This window comes from Phalaenopsis equestris, unplaced genomic scaffold (assembly GCF_001263595.1).
Source record: "Phalaenopsis equestris unplaced genomic scaffold, ASM126359v1 Scaffold000036, whole genome shotgun sequence".
Lineage (NCBI taxonomy): Eukaryota > Viridiplantae > Streptophyta > Magnoliopsida > Asparagales > Orchidaceae > Phalaenopsis > Phalaenopsis equestris.
This window is the reverse complement of record NW_018164478.1, coordinates 5,519,023-5,532,166: the sequence shown is the minus strand read 5'-3', so window position 1 is coordinate 5,532,166 and position 13,144 is coordinate 5,519,023. Positions and strand designations below refer to the sequence as shown.

Genomic DNA, 13,144 nt, shown 5'->3' with positions numbered 1-13,144 from the left:
AGCAAAAAGCATACACCAAGGTACATCCTCTTGTAGATGTCCAGTAAGACCATCCATAACTAAAGCAAAAAGATATGGGCTTAAAGTCGATCCCTGATGTAAACCAACAGAAATAGGAAAATATTTTGTCAATCCTCCTTCAGTTTGAACACAAGTAACAGCTCTAGTATACATATCTTTAATGACTTGAATATAAGTCATATCAACACATTTCTTCTCGAGAACTCTCCAAAGGATATCTCTTGGAACCTTATCGTAAGCTTTTCTTAATCAATAAAAATCATATGTTGATCTTCCTTATTCTCTTTGAACTTCTCCATCAAACCTCTCAATAAATGTATAGCTTCCATAGTAGACCTGCCCGGCATAAATCCAAATTGATTATGAGAAATTTTCGTGATGCATCTTAACCTATGTTCAATTACCCTCTCCCATAATTTTAAAGTATGACACATCAACTTAATTCCTCTATAATTTGCATACTCTTTTGCATCCCCTTTATTCTTAAAAATGGGATCAAAATACTCTTCCTCCACTACTCATGCACCTTTTTAGTTTTTAAAATAATATTGAAGAGTTTAGTAAGCCAAGAAACTTCTAAATCTCTTATATATTTCCACACTGCAATTGGGATGTCATTAGTTCCTACAGACTTTCCACCTTTAATTTTCTTTAAAGCCTCATCAAAAAAATTTTTAAACTAATGTCATGGTAAAAATGAAACATTTTATTATTATTAACGATATTAAGATCACTAAGGTTGATCATATTTTTAGAAACTTCATCAAAAAGTTTATCAAAATAACTCACCCACCTATATTGAATATCTTTTTTTAAAAAAAAAAGTACTTTTGATTTTTCATAATTAATATATTTTGCTTGAGTTAAATCTTTACTTTTCTTCTTTCTTTGTTTGGTTAATTTATACATATATTTTTCACCCTCCTTAGTATCTAATATATTATAAAGATCATTAAAAGCAAAATTTTTAGCGTTACATTTAAACCAGTTCGCTATCATGTCAACATATTTTTATACAAATTCAATAACTACCAAGCACCAATTCAGCATTATTGGCTTATTAATTTAACAAATTACTTCATTTAATATATTTTCTACTTGGTTCATTATTATTAATGTCCATTTGACTTTAACTTTATTTCTATTCAAAATATACAAGAACTTCATGAAAGAGAGAGAATTCCAAAAGAATTCATTTCTAAGGGTTTACAACACACCCAAAAAGGAAGTAATAGGAAGAACAAAAAATATTTACAAGTAGTATAAAGGGATCACTTCTTAAGGAATATTTGTTGCCTTCTTTCTCAGAAACCCTTCATCACCTAGTCAATTCAATGCAACATGATAAAAGAAGTTGAGGTCTTGCCACACACGGTTGATCTCACATACTCCTTAAACACATACAAATAAAACAGGATGCCTTCCTAATACTTGGCCATAATCTTGCCAATATATTCATCTACGTCAATGAACTTCTTTATAACAAACACATTAAAAGGCTAAAAACCCAACTTGGCACTGCCTTCATTTTACTTCTTCAAAATAACCTCCAACTTGAGAACCCTTTCTAGTAATGAAATAGGTGACAGAGCTAACTCTTTTCTCAAAATCTTAAACTTGGCCAAAGACGACTTTAATTGGTTTATCAAGTTCTGATATTTAAATTTATGTTGGTCATTCAAAATCTTTAAAGTCATCGAAGCCACTTCAAATTTCTAATTAAAATTTCCCGTGTCAACATCAACTTCCTTAGTAAATCGCATAATTCTGCCTTCTGCTCAGCACAGCTTTTTTCAAAAAAATATGCATTTGTATTATGAAACTTGATCTAACTCACCGTTGAACTCAATATCTTTTGCAGCTAATTGTTTGTCGTTCGAGTGTTACATAAATTACCAAGTCAACAAATCTTCGAATCATTAAAATGTGCAAGTTAATCAACAATAACTTGGTAAAGTGTTTATGGAGGTGATTAGAGAAAGATGCAAGCACAATAACAAGGTAGTTAGATTCAACTTATCTTTTGGCATAAGAGGATCAACCTTAACATTAAACATCACTCAATGTTTTTTTCTCCATTGAAAGGATGACCTACCCCTCATCGTTATAACTTTGCTTAAAGTCTCAATGAAGATGAGCATAAGAATAAACCTTCAACTTCACCTTCCCTGATTCACTCAACTCTATGGCCAACTCGATCCATAGGATCATCCCAATAATTTAGTCTCAAATAGGGCTGTAAACGAGCCGAGCTTGAGCGAGCTCAGGCTTGGCTCGTGTTCGGCTCGTTCGAAATAGCTCGTTTTCGAAATCGGCTCGTTTTCGAAATCGACTCGTGAATAGTGTGTTCGTGTTCGGCTCAATTTAAATATTCGTGTTCGTGTTCGGCTAGTGTTCGGCTCAAAATTGACTCGTTAAACTAAAATTGAGAAAAATAGATGTAAAGTATGGGATTCGAACCTGAATCAAATATATACAAAAGAAGACACTAACCACATTGTCACATGAGGTGTTATGATTTAAACTTAGACATAAATATATATAATATATTATTATATAAATAATATAACATTTCGAGCTTAAAAATTTGTTTGTGTTCGGCTTGTTAGGCTTAACGAATGAGCCAAACACGAGCTGCTTAACGAGCCGAACACGAGCTGCTTAACGAGCCGAACACGAGCTGCTTAACGAGCCGAACACGAGCTGCTTAACGAGCCGAACACGAGCTGCTTAACGAGCCGAACACGAGTTGTTCACGAACAACGAGCTAAATTGACAGCCCTAGTCTCAAATCACATCTATACTTTCAACTTCACACATTTCATACCATGATGATTGATCAAGTAATAAAGTAAATGAGAAAAAATGTCATAGATATAAAACATAGTAGAAATTGTAGGATATAAAATGCCTTGAACTGAATAAAGATTAAAAAATTAAGTTATAAATTTATAAGAAAAGTAAATAAAAGCTAGGATTAAAGACAAATGTTTGCCTATATACTAAAGGTTTAAAATAGTTGAGCATGTGCAAACATTATGCATAAAATCAAAAAAACCAATGAATAATTAAATAAATGAATTAAAAGACAACTGAGTTGTGATTTCTAAATTAGTCAATAATCTTCAAACTGAAACTAAAATTGAGGGAAGCCACTTTGAGATAAAATAAATCCATCGACATGGAATGATGCCGCTGTCTTTCAAATAGAATCAACATCAAAAAATCCATCATCAGGTCTACAAAGTCAACTATCTTCCATCCCAAAGTTCAATCTATATTTGCACCCACCAAAAACTATCCTAGCATTACAGATGATAGTTATCCATTAGCTCGCAAAGTAATGGGGTCAGCCACAGCATGCATTAAAAGAAAATTCATAGAAGCTCCAGCTGCCCTCACATAATTATGCCACTTAGCAAAATATCTAGTGAATTCCAAGATGGTAAGATAAAATATTAAAGTTTTTGAAAATAATATGATACAGGATGGAGATTGAATAGTTGATGTATTGATGTATTTATGAATTGTCCTTCTATTATAAGAATTATTGTGGAGAAATTTATGTATTAATGTAACTGGTCATACTTATAGTGTCTAAGGTACTTGCTTGTGGCACCCTCAAACATCTAGATACTTGTTATTGCTAACTATTAAACGTTGGTTTTGTAATAATCATGATGGCGCCTAGCTTCTATCGTTGTCACCACTTTAAATGTCAGCATCAGAAGATGCTACATTGTTTTGATGAGATGAGAACTTATCTACCTTCCCGCGTAATGGAGATCTGAACATTTATAATCTTCAGCACCTAAATCATATTGATGTGTTGGGCGTTGAAGCTAAATATTATGTATTTTGTTAATGGCTTTTAATGATGCTGTTTGAAGGATAGGGCTTAGGTAACTTATGAAGATTTGCATTGCTGGAACATGCTTGTTGATGTTCTCCATTATTTGGCCCTTCAAGCATGCGACAAATGAGTGATTTACTACTTAGGCTATGAGGTTTGATAGTTCTTGTTTCTATCAGATGGTTCGCGGGGTTTACTAGATCAATGTCTCAAAATATTTAAGAATGGTCGAAGGAATTTTTATTTTACAGGCTTTGTTCATCATTTGTTATCTTATTCAAATTTTTGTCCACTTTACTGCTAATTTTATTCATACTAATGCCCATCTCCGATGAATCATGGGTTGGTTCCACTATCTACTAGTGCATGTTGTGTTATATCAATGGCTTTCTTGTGATTCATAGAATTAAAGTTACACTATATTGAGGTTTTATAAGCATAGAATTAAAGTTACACTAAGCAATTCTACCTGATCTATATATATAGTTTTGGATGAAAGTGAAATAAGTGTTTATAAATAAAAATATTGAGACTCGTAAACTTATTCAATATAATTTCATATTTTCAATCAATTATTTGTGCACGTTGGACATTGGCTTCGTGTGGTATAAGTACCATGACAAATTCAAAATGAACTGTGAATTCTTTTCACTATTGTTTTCTATTTATTTCAAGTTTTTCTTCTTAAATATTTAGTTATTAATGTTGCATATCCTGATTTTGGCCAAGTTTGCTACAATTAAGACTTCAAATGTAGTGCACGACATCTAATTTCTTACTAATACTTCAATAATTCAAATTTATGCAATGATGACATTATTTTTTGAGCCTTAATTCAAGTATTTATGGTTTACACTTTTCAAAAAAAAAATCAGTTATTTAATGGTTTTTCGGTCTATGAATGATAAATTCTCTAGCATGATTTATTTACACTGCATCATTACTAGAAAACCTAAACCCTAAATTATCCTACATCAAATTGTTATCAAAACCAAGTTTGCATAAATATATCAACTAAATAAGTGACTTACCGATAGTCAAATAGCATAAATAGCAAAAGATGCAATTTGAGGGTCATTTGAGATAGCTTTTTATTTTTATATTTGATTTTACTTTATTTATGTTTTGATATGAATTTAAAATGTTTTTGGTATCTTAAATTAAGGTTAATTTTGTTTTTATTAAATATCACATAGTCAATTTTTTTTTGTTAGTTGTAAGTCACTGGTGGCACTGTGACGGAGGTGATGGTAGTCCAAACGGAGATGCAATTAGCTTTGGCACAAAGTTGACCAGCAGCAAGCAAGGGGTTGGTTTTGCAGGGTTGGCTAGAGGTCAGTATGGGAATGAGTGACGTGGGTGTGGGGCAGGCCAGAGGTGGCTGTGACCTGTGAGACTAGCCGAAGACAGCTACAATACTATCTCACATACCAAGCGAGATTGGTTAGCAGGGAGTTCATGTTTTGAAAACAATAAATACACCAAGAAACTCCTTTCTAATGTTATTATATTAAAAGATAAAACACATACCAAGCACTAAAAGAAGTAATTGCTCTTCAAAAACTTACTCATTTCATTAATAGCTAGGGCGTATATAGAGTCTTCCAACATTTACAAATAAATTCCTAGACTTCTTCTATTTACAAATAGGACCCTATATTCGATACAAATCTCAACACTCCCCCTCAAGATGGGCAAAAGATATCCACTAAGCTCATCTTGTCACATAACCTATACAAATCTAAAGAGCTAAGTCCTTTGGTAAGGTAGTCAGCCACTTGCTCTCTAGTTCCTACATGACTTCGCTATAGTAGTATTCAGCTTTTCCTTGATAAAGAACCTATCAATCTCCACATGTTTGGTTCTATCATGTTGCCTCGGGTTGTTGGCGATGTTGATTACTGACTTGTCGCACCAAAACTTCAGTTGAGCACCTTTGCCCACCTTGAGCTCTAACAACAAGGCTCTCAGCCACATCATCTCAACAACTCCTCAAGCCATAACCCTATACTCTGCCTCTATTGTTGACCTCACTACTACTGACTGTTTTTTGCTCTTCCAAGAGACCAAGTTGCCTCTTACGAACATGCAGTATCCATATGTGAACCTCCTGTCATCCATACAACTCGCTAAGTTGGAGTCACAATAGCCCTCAATGCTTACATGTTCATTCTTCCTGAAGATCAACCCCTTCCTTGTAGCACTCTTTAGGTACCTCAAATGTTTGATACACTGCATCCTTGTGACCCTTCCTCGGATCATGCATGTAGCGACTCACCGCACTTACTGCAAATGATATGTTGGGATGAGTGCGACTCAGATGGATGAGACGACCTGCCAACCTCATGATCAACTGACTCTTCTGCCTCTGCAGATCAAATAATGAAACTACAGACTTGCATCCCAACATATATGACTCTGTGAACAAGTTTAACACATACTTTCTCTAAGATAGAACAATCTCCTCTGCTCCACGAGCCACCTCAAACCTGAGAAAGTATCTAAGTCGTCTCAAATCTTTCACCTCAAACTTTTTGACCAAACAATCCTTTAGTTGAGCAATCTCTCTCTCATCATCACCATTGACAATCATATCATCTACATATACAGCAAGAATAGTAATGTGACCACCATGTCGAAAAAACAATATGTGGTCGGCATAGAACTATTGATAAGTCATGCCTACCATTGCTTTCTTGAATTTATCAAACCATACTCGAGGAAATTGTTTCAAACCGTACAGTGACTTTCTCAATCTACATACCTTGCCCATTATTTGGTTCGTGTCGAAGCTTGGGGCATCTTCATGCAAACCTACTCTAGCAGATCCCCATGAAGAACATATTCTTCACATCCAGTTGGTTTAACCTCCATCCACCATTCACAACCAGAGAAAAGAGTGTTTTGACTATCTTATATTTGCTACTGGTGCAAATGTCTCATCATAGTCAATTTCATACGTTTGACCATACCCGTTCACCACCAACCTTGCTTTGTAGTGATCAATCTTTCCTTCTGAGGTCTGCTTCACTGTGAAGACCCATTTGCACCCGACTACCTTTTTCCCTTCTGGTAGCAACACAAGCTCCCATGTCCAATTCTTAGCAAGAGCACCAAGTTCCTCCAACATTGCACACTTCCACTTTGAATCATCCTTAACTACTTGCCAACACTTGGGTATAGAGACAGTATCTAAAGATCCAATGAATGCTCCGTGTAAATGTGATATATTAGAATATGAGACAAACTGAACAATGTCATATGAGAAAACAAAACGATCAGAAGAAAAACGATCAGGAGAATAGCCCACATTGCTGCAAAAGGTCATTCCTAAAATCATGGAAATGGGAGAAAAAGAGAGAGGAATCATATTACCTGTGTAATCAAACTCTGAGGTGGATGGTGTAAGTGTTAAAAGAGTTGAGCTATACTGGGACAAGGAACTAGTTGGCATGAGCGGCATGGCAGACGTTGTTCCCTCATTCTGTCTTTTCCTCCTTGTAAACACCCTCAGCTCCCCTTGAGTTTGAGTCTCACCACCTTCAGGCTTATTTTCCTCATTCTCTGACTCTTTCTTCGTTGATCCTTCCCATACAACGGGATAAGGTATCATTCCCACCTGCACCTATCTCTAACCATCACTACTCTTCCCCTCTCACCTCATACCTCCAACTTCTGACGAGTCACCAAAGGGTGAGCTCACCTCCAATCTGTAATATGGTTAGAATTCTCTAAAGGTCACATCCAAACTCACAACTGTAATATGGTTAGAATTCTCTAAAGGTCACATCCCAACTCACAATCTCTTCTCTATTGTGCTCCAACAAGCATACCACTTATGAGTGACAAAATAAGCCACGAAAATATATTTCATAGCTCTAGGATCTAGCTTCCCTATTAATGGTCTATGATCATTCACAAAACATACACAACCAAATACCTTCAATGAAAGATTCCCGCAATTATCTCTTTTCAACAATTCACAAGGAGATCGTCACTCCAATAGTCTTGAGGGCATTCTGCTAATCAATTGAGTTGTTATCAAATTGTTTGCCCCCACAAGTGTTTTGGAACATTCATTAAGATCAACATGTTTATAGCTACCTTTAAAAGATGTATATTCTTCCTCTGTTACTTCGTTTTGTGACAATGTGTATGGACAAGTGGATTGATGTTGTATCTCCAGGCTGCCAAGTACTCCCCAACGTCTTGATGGTATACTTTGTCCAATTATCATATCTGAATACCTTTACTACTGCACAGTTTTGAGTCTGAATCGCCCTGTAAAAGACTTTAAAGAAGGCAAACACATCATTTTTGTTTCTCATCAGATATAACCAAGTAACACGAGAAAAACAATCAATGAAAGTAACAAAATATTTGTAGTCGTTCATTTAAGTTGTAGAACAAAATTCCCATACATCTGAGTGCACCAAATCAAAAACATAAGAACTGCTATTACCAGAACTAACATAAGAGCTCCTGGTGTGCTTACCAAACTCACAAGCAACACACACAAGTTTTTGTTTATTTGTTTTTTCATAAAAAGACGGATACAAACAACTCATTAGACTAAACAAAGAGCATATTGTCTCATGCGCTTGTGATGTAGCAACAACGCATCCTCCACACTCATAGAGACGAATCAGAATCTTTACTCTTCAAAGGAGGTTCTTTAGCCCAAGTGAATTAATGTAACCTACTATGTAGGTTAAATACCTCTGTAGAACAACTATTATTAAATTTCTATTTACCTAAATGTGTTAATTAAGCTTAAAAAAATTAAATATTATTTTCTTATTTTATTTTTATTTAAATAATTAATTTATATGTCAAGGATATTTTATAACTTCTTAGTGTAAATTCATCCATTCAAGAAATATTAAAAATATAATATTTTTAAAGTAGTTGTAATTAGACTTAGATTATTGAATAAGATGAGTTTACGACCACCCCATGGAGATTTAAGAGTCTAGCCCTTTAATATCTTTCAAGTTTCTTACTTCTTAAATGCTTCAAGTATTCAACACTAACACCCTCGAAGATTAGTTGTGTATTTTGCTAATCGTAGCTCCCTTTTTATCCTCCTTTCTCATTGAATTTTAAATGAATTCATTTTCCCACCCGTAAATTAATCATCTTATGGCATCAGTAGTCCATAGTACATGGTAATCAAGATTATTACTTCTACATGCTAACGATTCAACACAACTTTCAAATATTAATTTTTTTTTATTTTTCTAAGCCTAATTTTCTTTTCCTCCATCTCTCATTGAATTTTAAACAAGTCAAATGCCCCACTCCTACCTAAATCGTCACATGGCACCAATATTCCATATAACTTAGTCGTTACTCATTACATATCATATCCATTAGCAAAACATGATAAAATGTTATATTTTTGTTAAATTTGATTGAATTTTAACATTTATGTGATCAACACATTATCATTTTGGCCCTAACTCCTGTTTTAAGAATTTGCATTAAAAATAAAAATTACTCCTCTTATTTAATAAGTTGTTATTTATTCATATTGCATCCTTCAAATTACATTAAGAAATCTAAACCCTAAGTGATTAAGCATTACAGTAATTACAAGCAACAATCTCCCAGAGACAAATGAGCATCTTTAATCTCCAAAGGAGGTTCTTTAACCCAGGAAATCTAATGTAACCTACTCAGCAGGTTAAAGGATTTCCATGGATGAACTATTATTAAGTTTCAATCATCATACCTAAATGTGATGATTAAGTTTTAAAAAATATTTTTTTTTCTTTCTATTTAAATAATAAATTTATATGTTAAAGATATTTTATAACTTTTTAGTGTGAAGTCATCCATCAAAAAAATATTAAAAATATAACACTTTCAAGTTAGTTGAAATTAGACTTTGATTATTGAACAAGATGAGTTTACGGCCACCCCAAGGAGGTTTAAAAGTCCATTCCTTTTAAATCTTTCAAGATTCATTATTTCTACAATGCTTCGAGTATTCAACATTAACACCCTTGAAGATTTAGCTCTGTATTTTGCTAACTGTAGCTCCCTTTTCATCCTCCTTTCTCATTGAATTTTAAATAAATTCGTTTTCCCACCCCTAACTTGATCATCGCATGGCATCAATAGTCCATAGTATATGGTCATCAAGCTTATTACTTCAACATTCTAGCAATTCAACATAACTTTCAAAATTCAGTTTTGTATTTTTCTAAGCCTAACTTTCTTTTCCTCCATCTCTCTCATTGAATTTTAAACAGGTCCATTGCCCCACTCCTACCTAAATCATCACATGACACCGAGGTTTCATATAACATAGTCATTCCTCATTACATAAAATATCCATTAACAAAGAATGATAAAATGTTATATTTTTGTTCAGATTTGATTGATTTTAAACATATATGTGATCAATACATTAACATTTTTGGTCCTAACTCCTGTTTATAGAATTTGAATTGAAAATAAAAATTATTCTTGTCTTATTTAATAAGTTGTTATTTATTCATATTGCATCCTTCTACTTACATTAAAAAATCTAAACCCTAAGTGATCGAGCATTACAATAATTACAAGACATATAGTTATCTCCTAGAGACAAATCAACACCTTTACTATCCAAAGGAGGTTCTTTAATCCAAGAGAATTATGTAACCTACTAAGCAGGTTAAAGGTTTTCTATAGATTGACTATTACTAATATTCTATTGTCTTGCCAAAATGTGTGATTAAGTTTAAAAAAATTAAATACTATTTGCTTATTTCTTTTTATTGAAATAATTAATTGAAATGCGAAGGATATTTATAACTTTTTAGTGTAATCATTCATCCAAAAAATATTAAAAATATAGCATTTTTTCTATTAGTTGTAATTAGACTTTGATTACTGAGCAAGATGAGTTTATGGCCACCACATGGAGGTTTAAGAGTCCAGCCCTTCTATATCTTTCAAAATTCATTACTTCTACAATACTTCGAGTATTCAACTCTAACACACTTAGTTGTGTATTTTGCTAACCGTAGCTCCCTTTCCATCCTCCTTTCTCATTGAACTTTAAATAAATTCATTTTCCCACCCCTAAATTTATCATCTCATGGCATCAGCAATCCATAGTACATGGTCATCAATACTATTACTTCTACATGCTAACCATTCAACGCAACTTTCAAATGTCATTTTTGTATTCTTTTAAGCCTAACTTTCTTTTCCTATATCTCTCTCCTTGAATTTAAACTGGCCCATTGCCCCACTCCCACAAAAATCATCACATGGAAGCAAGATTAAATATGACCTAGTCATTCCTAATTATATATCATATTCATTAACAAAGCCAACCACAAGCCCACCACCATCACCCCTCCTCCCCTTCCTTTTGTTTTGACATACACACGCCCATCTAAAATAGTAAGACATTCGAAGAGAGAGTAATAATTAGATTTCCAATTGTTCCCTGTAATTGTGTTTTGCACACAACAAGCAAAATAAATTAGCAATGAAGTACAGGCACAACACGGCTATGTCAATTCTGAAAATCAATAGAAAACAAATAAAGCACCGTATACCATTATCAATGCCCCATGTCATTAAACAACCACAATAACAAAGAAATAAATCCCAGAATGCTAGAAAGCGCTCTTCCAAGAAATCAGCAAAACAATAGAAAGCCAAGACAGTTCAACGAGCACGTTATCATTCTCTAGAACTTATGCAGGATTAAATAGCACCAACCAACATACAATTCCTTGAAAAAAAACGACCACAATTCCACCTATTGGTAGGCATCACAAAATGTAAAATAAATCAAAACAAAATCCGAAATAATTTACCTGAAATGATAGTGCCCAAGGCCATGCTTAACGCCACACTTGAAACCTCCAACATATCTGGTCCCATCTCCACAAGCATACAATCCAAATCCATGGCTCTGTCCATTCGACCATTCCCCAGTATACACATCTCTAGTGTAAAACTGATACACACCAAACCCATGTCGTAAACCCTGCCTATATTGTCCCCTGTAACGGCTCCCCCTCGCCCAGGTTTCAATTCCATAACCATCATACTTGTTATCCACCCAATCCCCCTCATAGCGCCCACTCATGGAGTAATAGTAAACCCCGCTACCAGAGCATTTCCCCTTGTGAAACTCCCCCTCAAAGACATCGCCGTTACTGTAGATCTGGACGGATAACCCAGAAGCAGTACTTAAGTTCGATTGGGGTTTTTCCATTGAGGACCCAATGAACCATTGCACCGGACGGGGGGAAATACGGTGGTAACGAGGGAGCAGGGAGTAAGAGCGGGAGAGTAGAAGGCGGAGGGAGGAAAGCGAGAAGAGATTGAGAGAGAGAAAAAGGAGAAAGAGGATCGCAGAAGAGAAGGCGACGGCAGAGAAGAAGTCTAGAAGGAAAGAACGCCCTGAAGAAGAGGAGGAATGAGAGGGTGATGAAAAGGAGAAGGTGACAAGGAGGAAGTAGAAAGAGGGAAATGAGAGAAGAAAAACAAGGCGTAAACGGAAGCGAAGACGGCGAAGAAGGTGACGGAGGGCGGAACGGGTCGCAGAGCATAATCGGATGCGGAATAAGACGCAGCGAGGAGATGAGATCGGTAAACGGACGGATGATATGGGGCGGCAGTGAGCAACGACTCTGGCCGCGGCGGCGACTGCATGGTTCATGACAGGACGCTTGTGCGGCGTGGAGGCTGGAGGGAGGCCCTGGACACAGGAGATATGCGAGGATTGAAAGGGGAAGCCATAATCAGAGCTAGGTTTTGAGATATGAATCTGCAGGAGAGGAGGAGGATTGAAATCGGCGGAGAACCCAAAGCTTTCCTCGCCGATCTGATCCTCTGATTTCTTCAGATGCATGCAGAGTGCTTTCCGCCCAGTCGCTGACTAGGCATGAAGTTCAAGCTCATCTTTATCTTCTCTCTTTCAACTTCCTGCTATCAATCTCTTATCCTTCAGAATTCGTTGCTATTCAGCTTACAGTTGGTTCGAGAGCGAAAGAGATCCTTCTGTTTGGATATGATGCAGCGGAATGGAGACGGAAACACAGAAATAAAACGACCAGGGTGTGGTTTTTTATACTGGTCGTGTGCGGTTAGAACGGAGGATGGCAGTAAAATACGGAAGGAAGGGCAAAAGCCGCATGGCAGATGGAAATTGGACAGAGAAGATGTCAACTAGCTTCTATTGTAAATTCAACTTTATAGGACATAATATATGTGATTGAATAGCTATATTTATTATTTATTTTCAAAAATTATATC

General features: G+C 35.3%; 1 protein-coding gene across 3 annotated transcripts in view; it reads right to left on the bottom strand.

The window, feature by feature from the left end:
* Positions 1 to 12,945, bottom strand: part of LOC110018856 — a 29,795-nt gene extending 16,850 nt beyond the window's left edge. For 2 of the 3 annotated variants that reach the window (XM_020716318.1, XM_020716319.1), the window contains exon 1: positions 11,698 to 12,944. In XM_020716318.1, coding sequence (XP_020571977.1) covers positions 11,698 to 12,740 — 1,043 coding nt within the window. In that variant the 5' untranslated portion in view covers positions 12,741 to 12,944. Of the gene's footprint in view, positions 1 to 11,697 lie in introns of all 3 variants that reach the window. The other variant, XM_020716317.1, reaches the window with a different exon arrangement.
* Between the last annotated feature and the right edge of the window lie 199 nt (positions 12,946 to 13,144).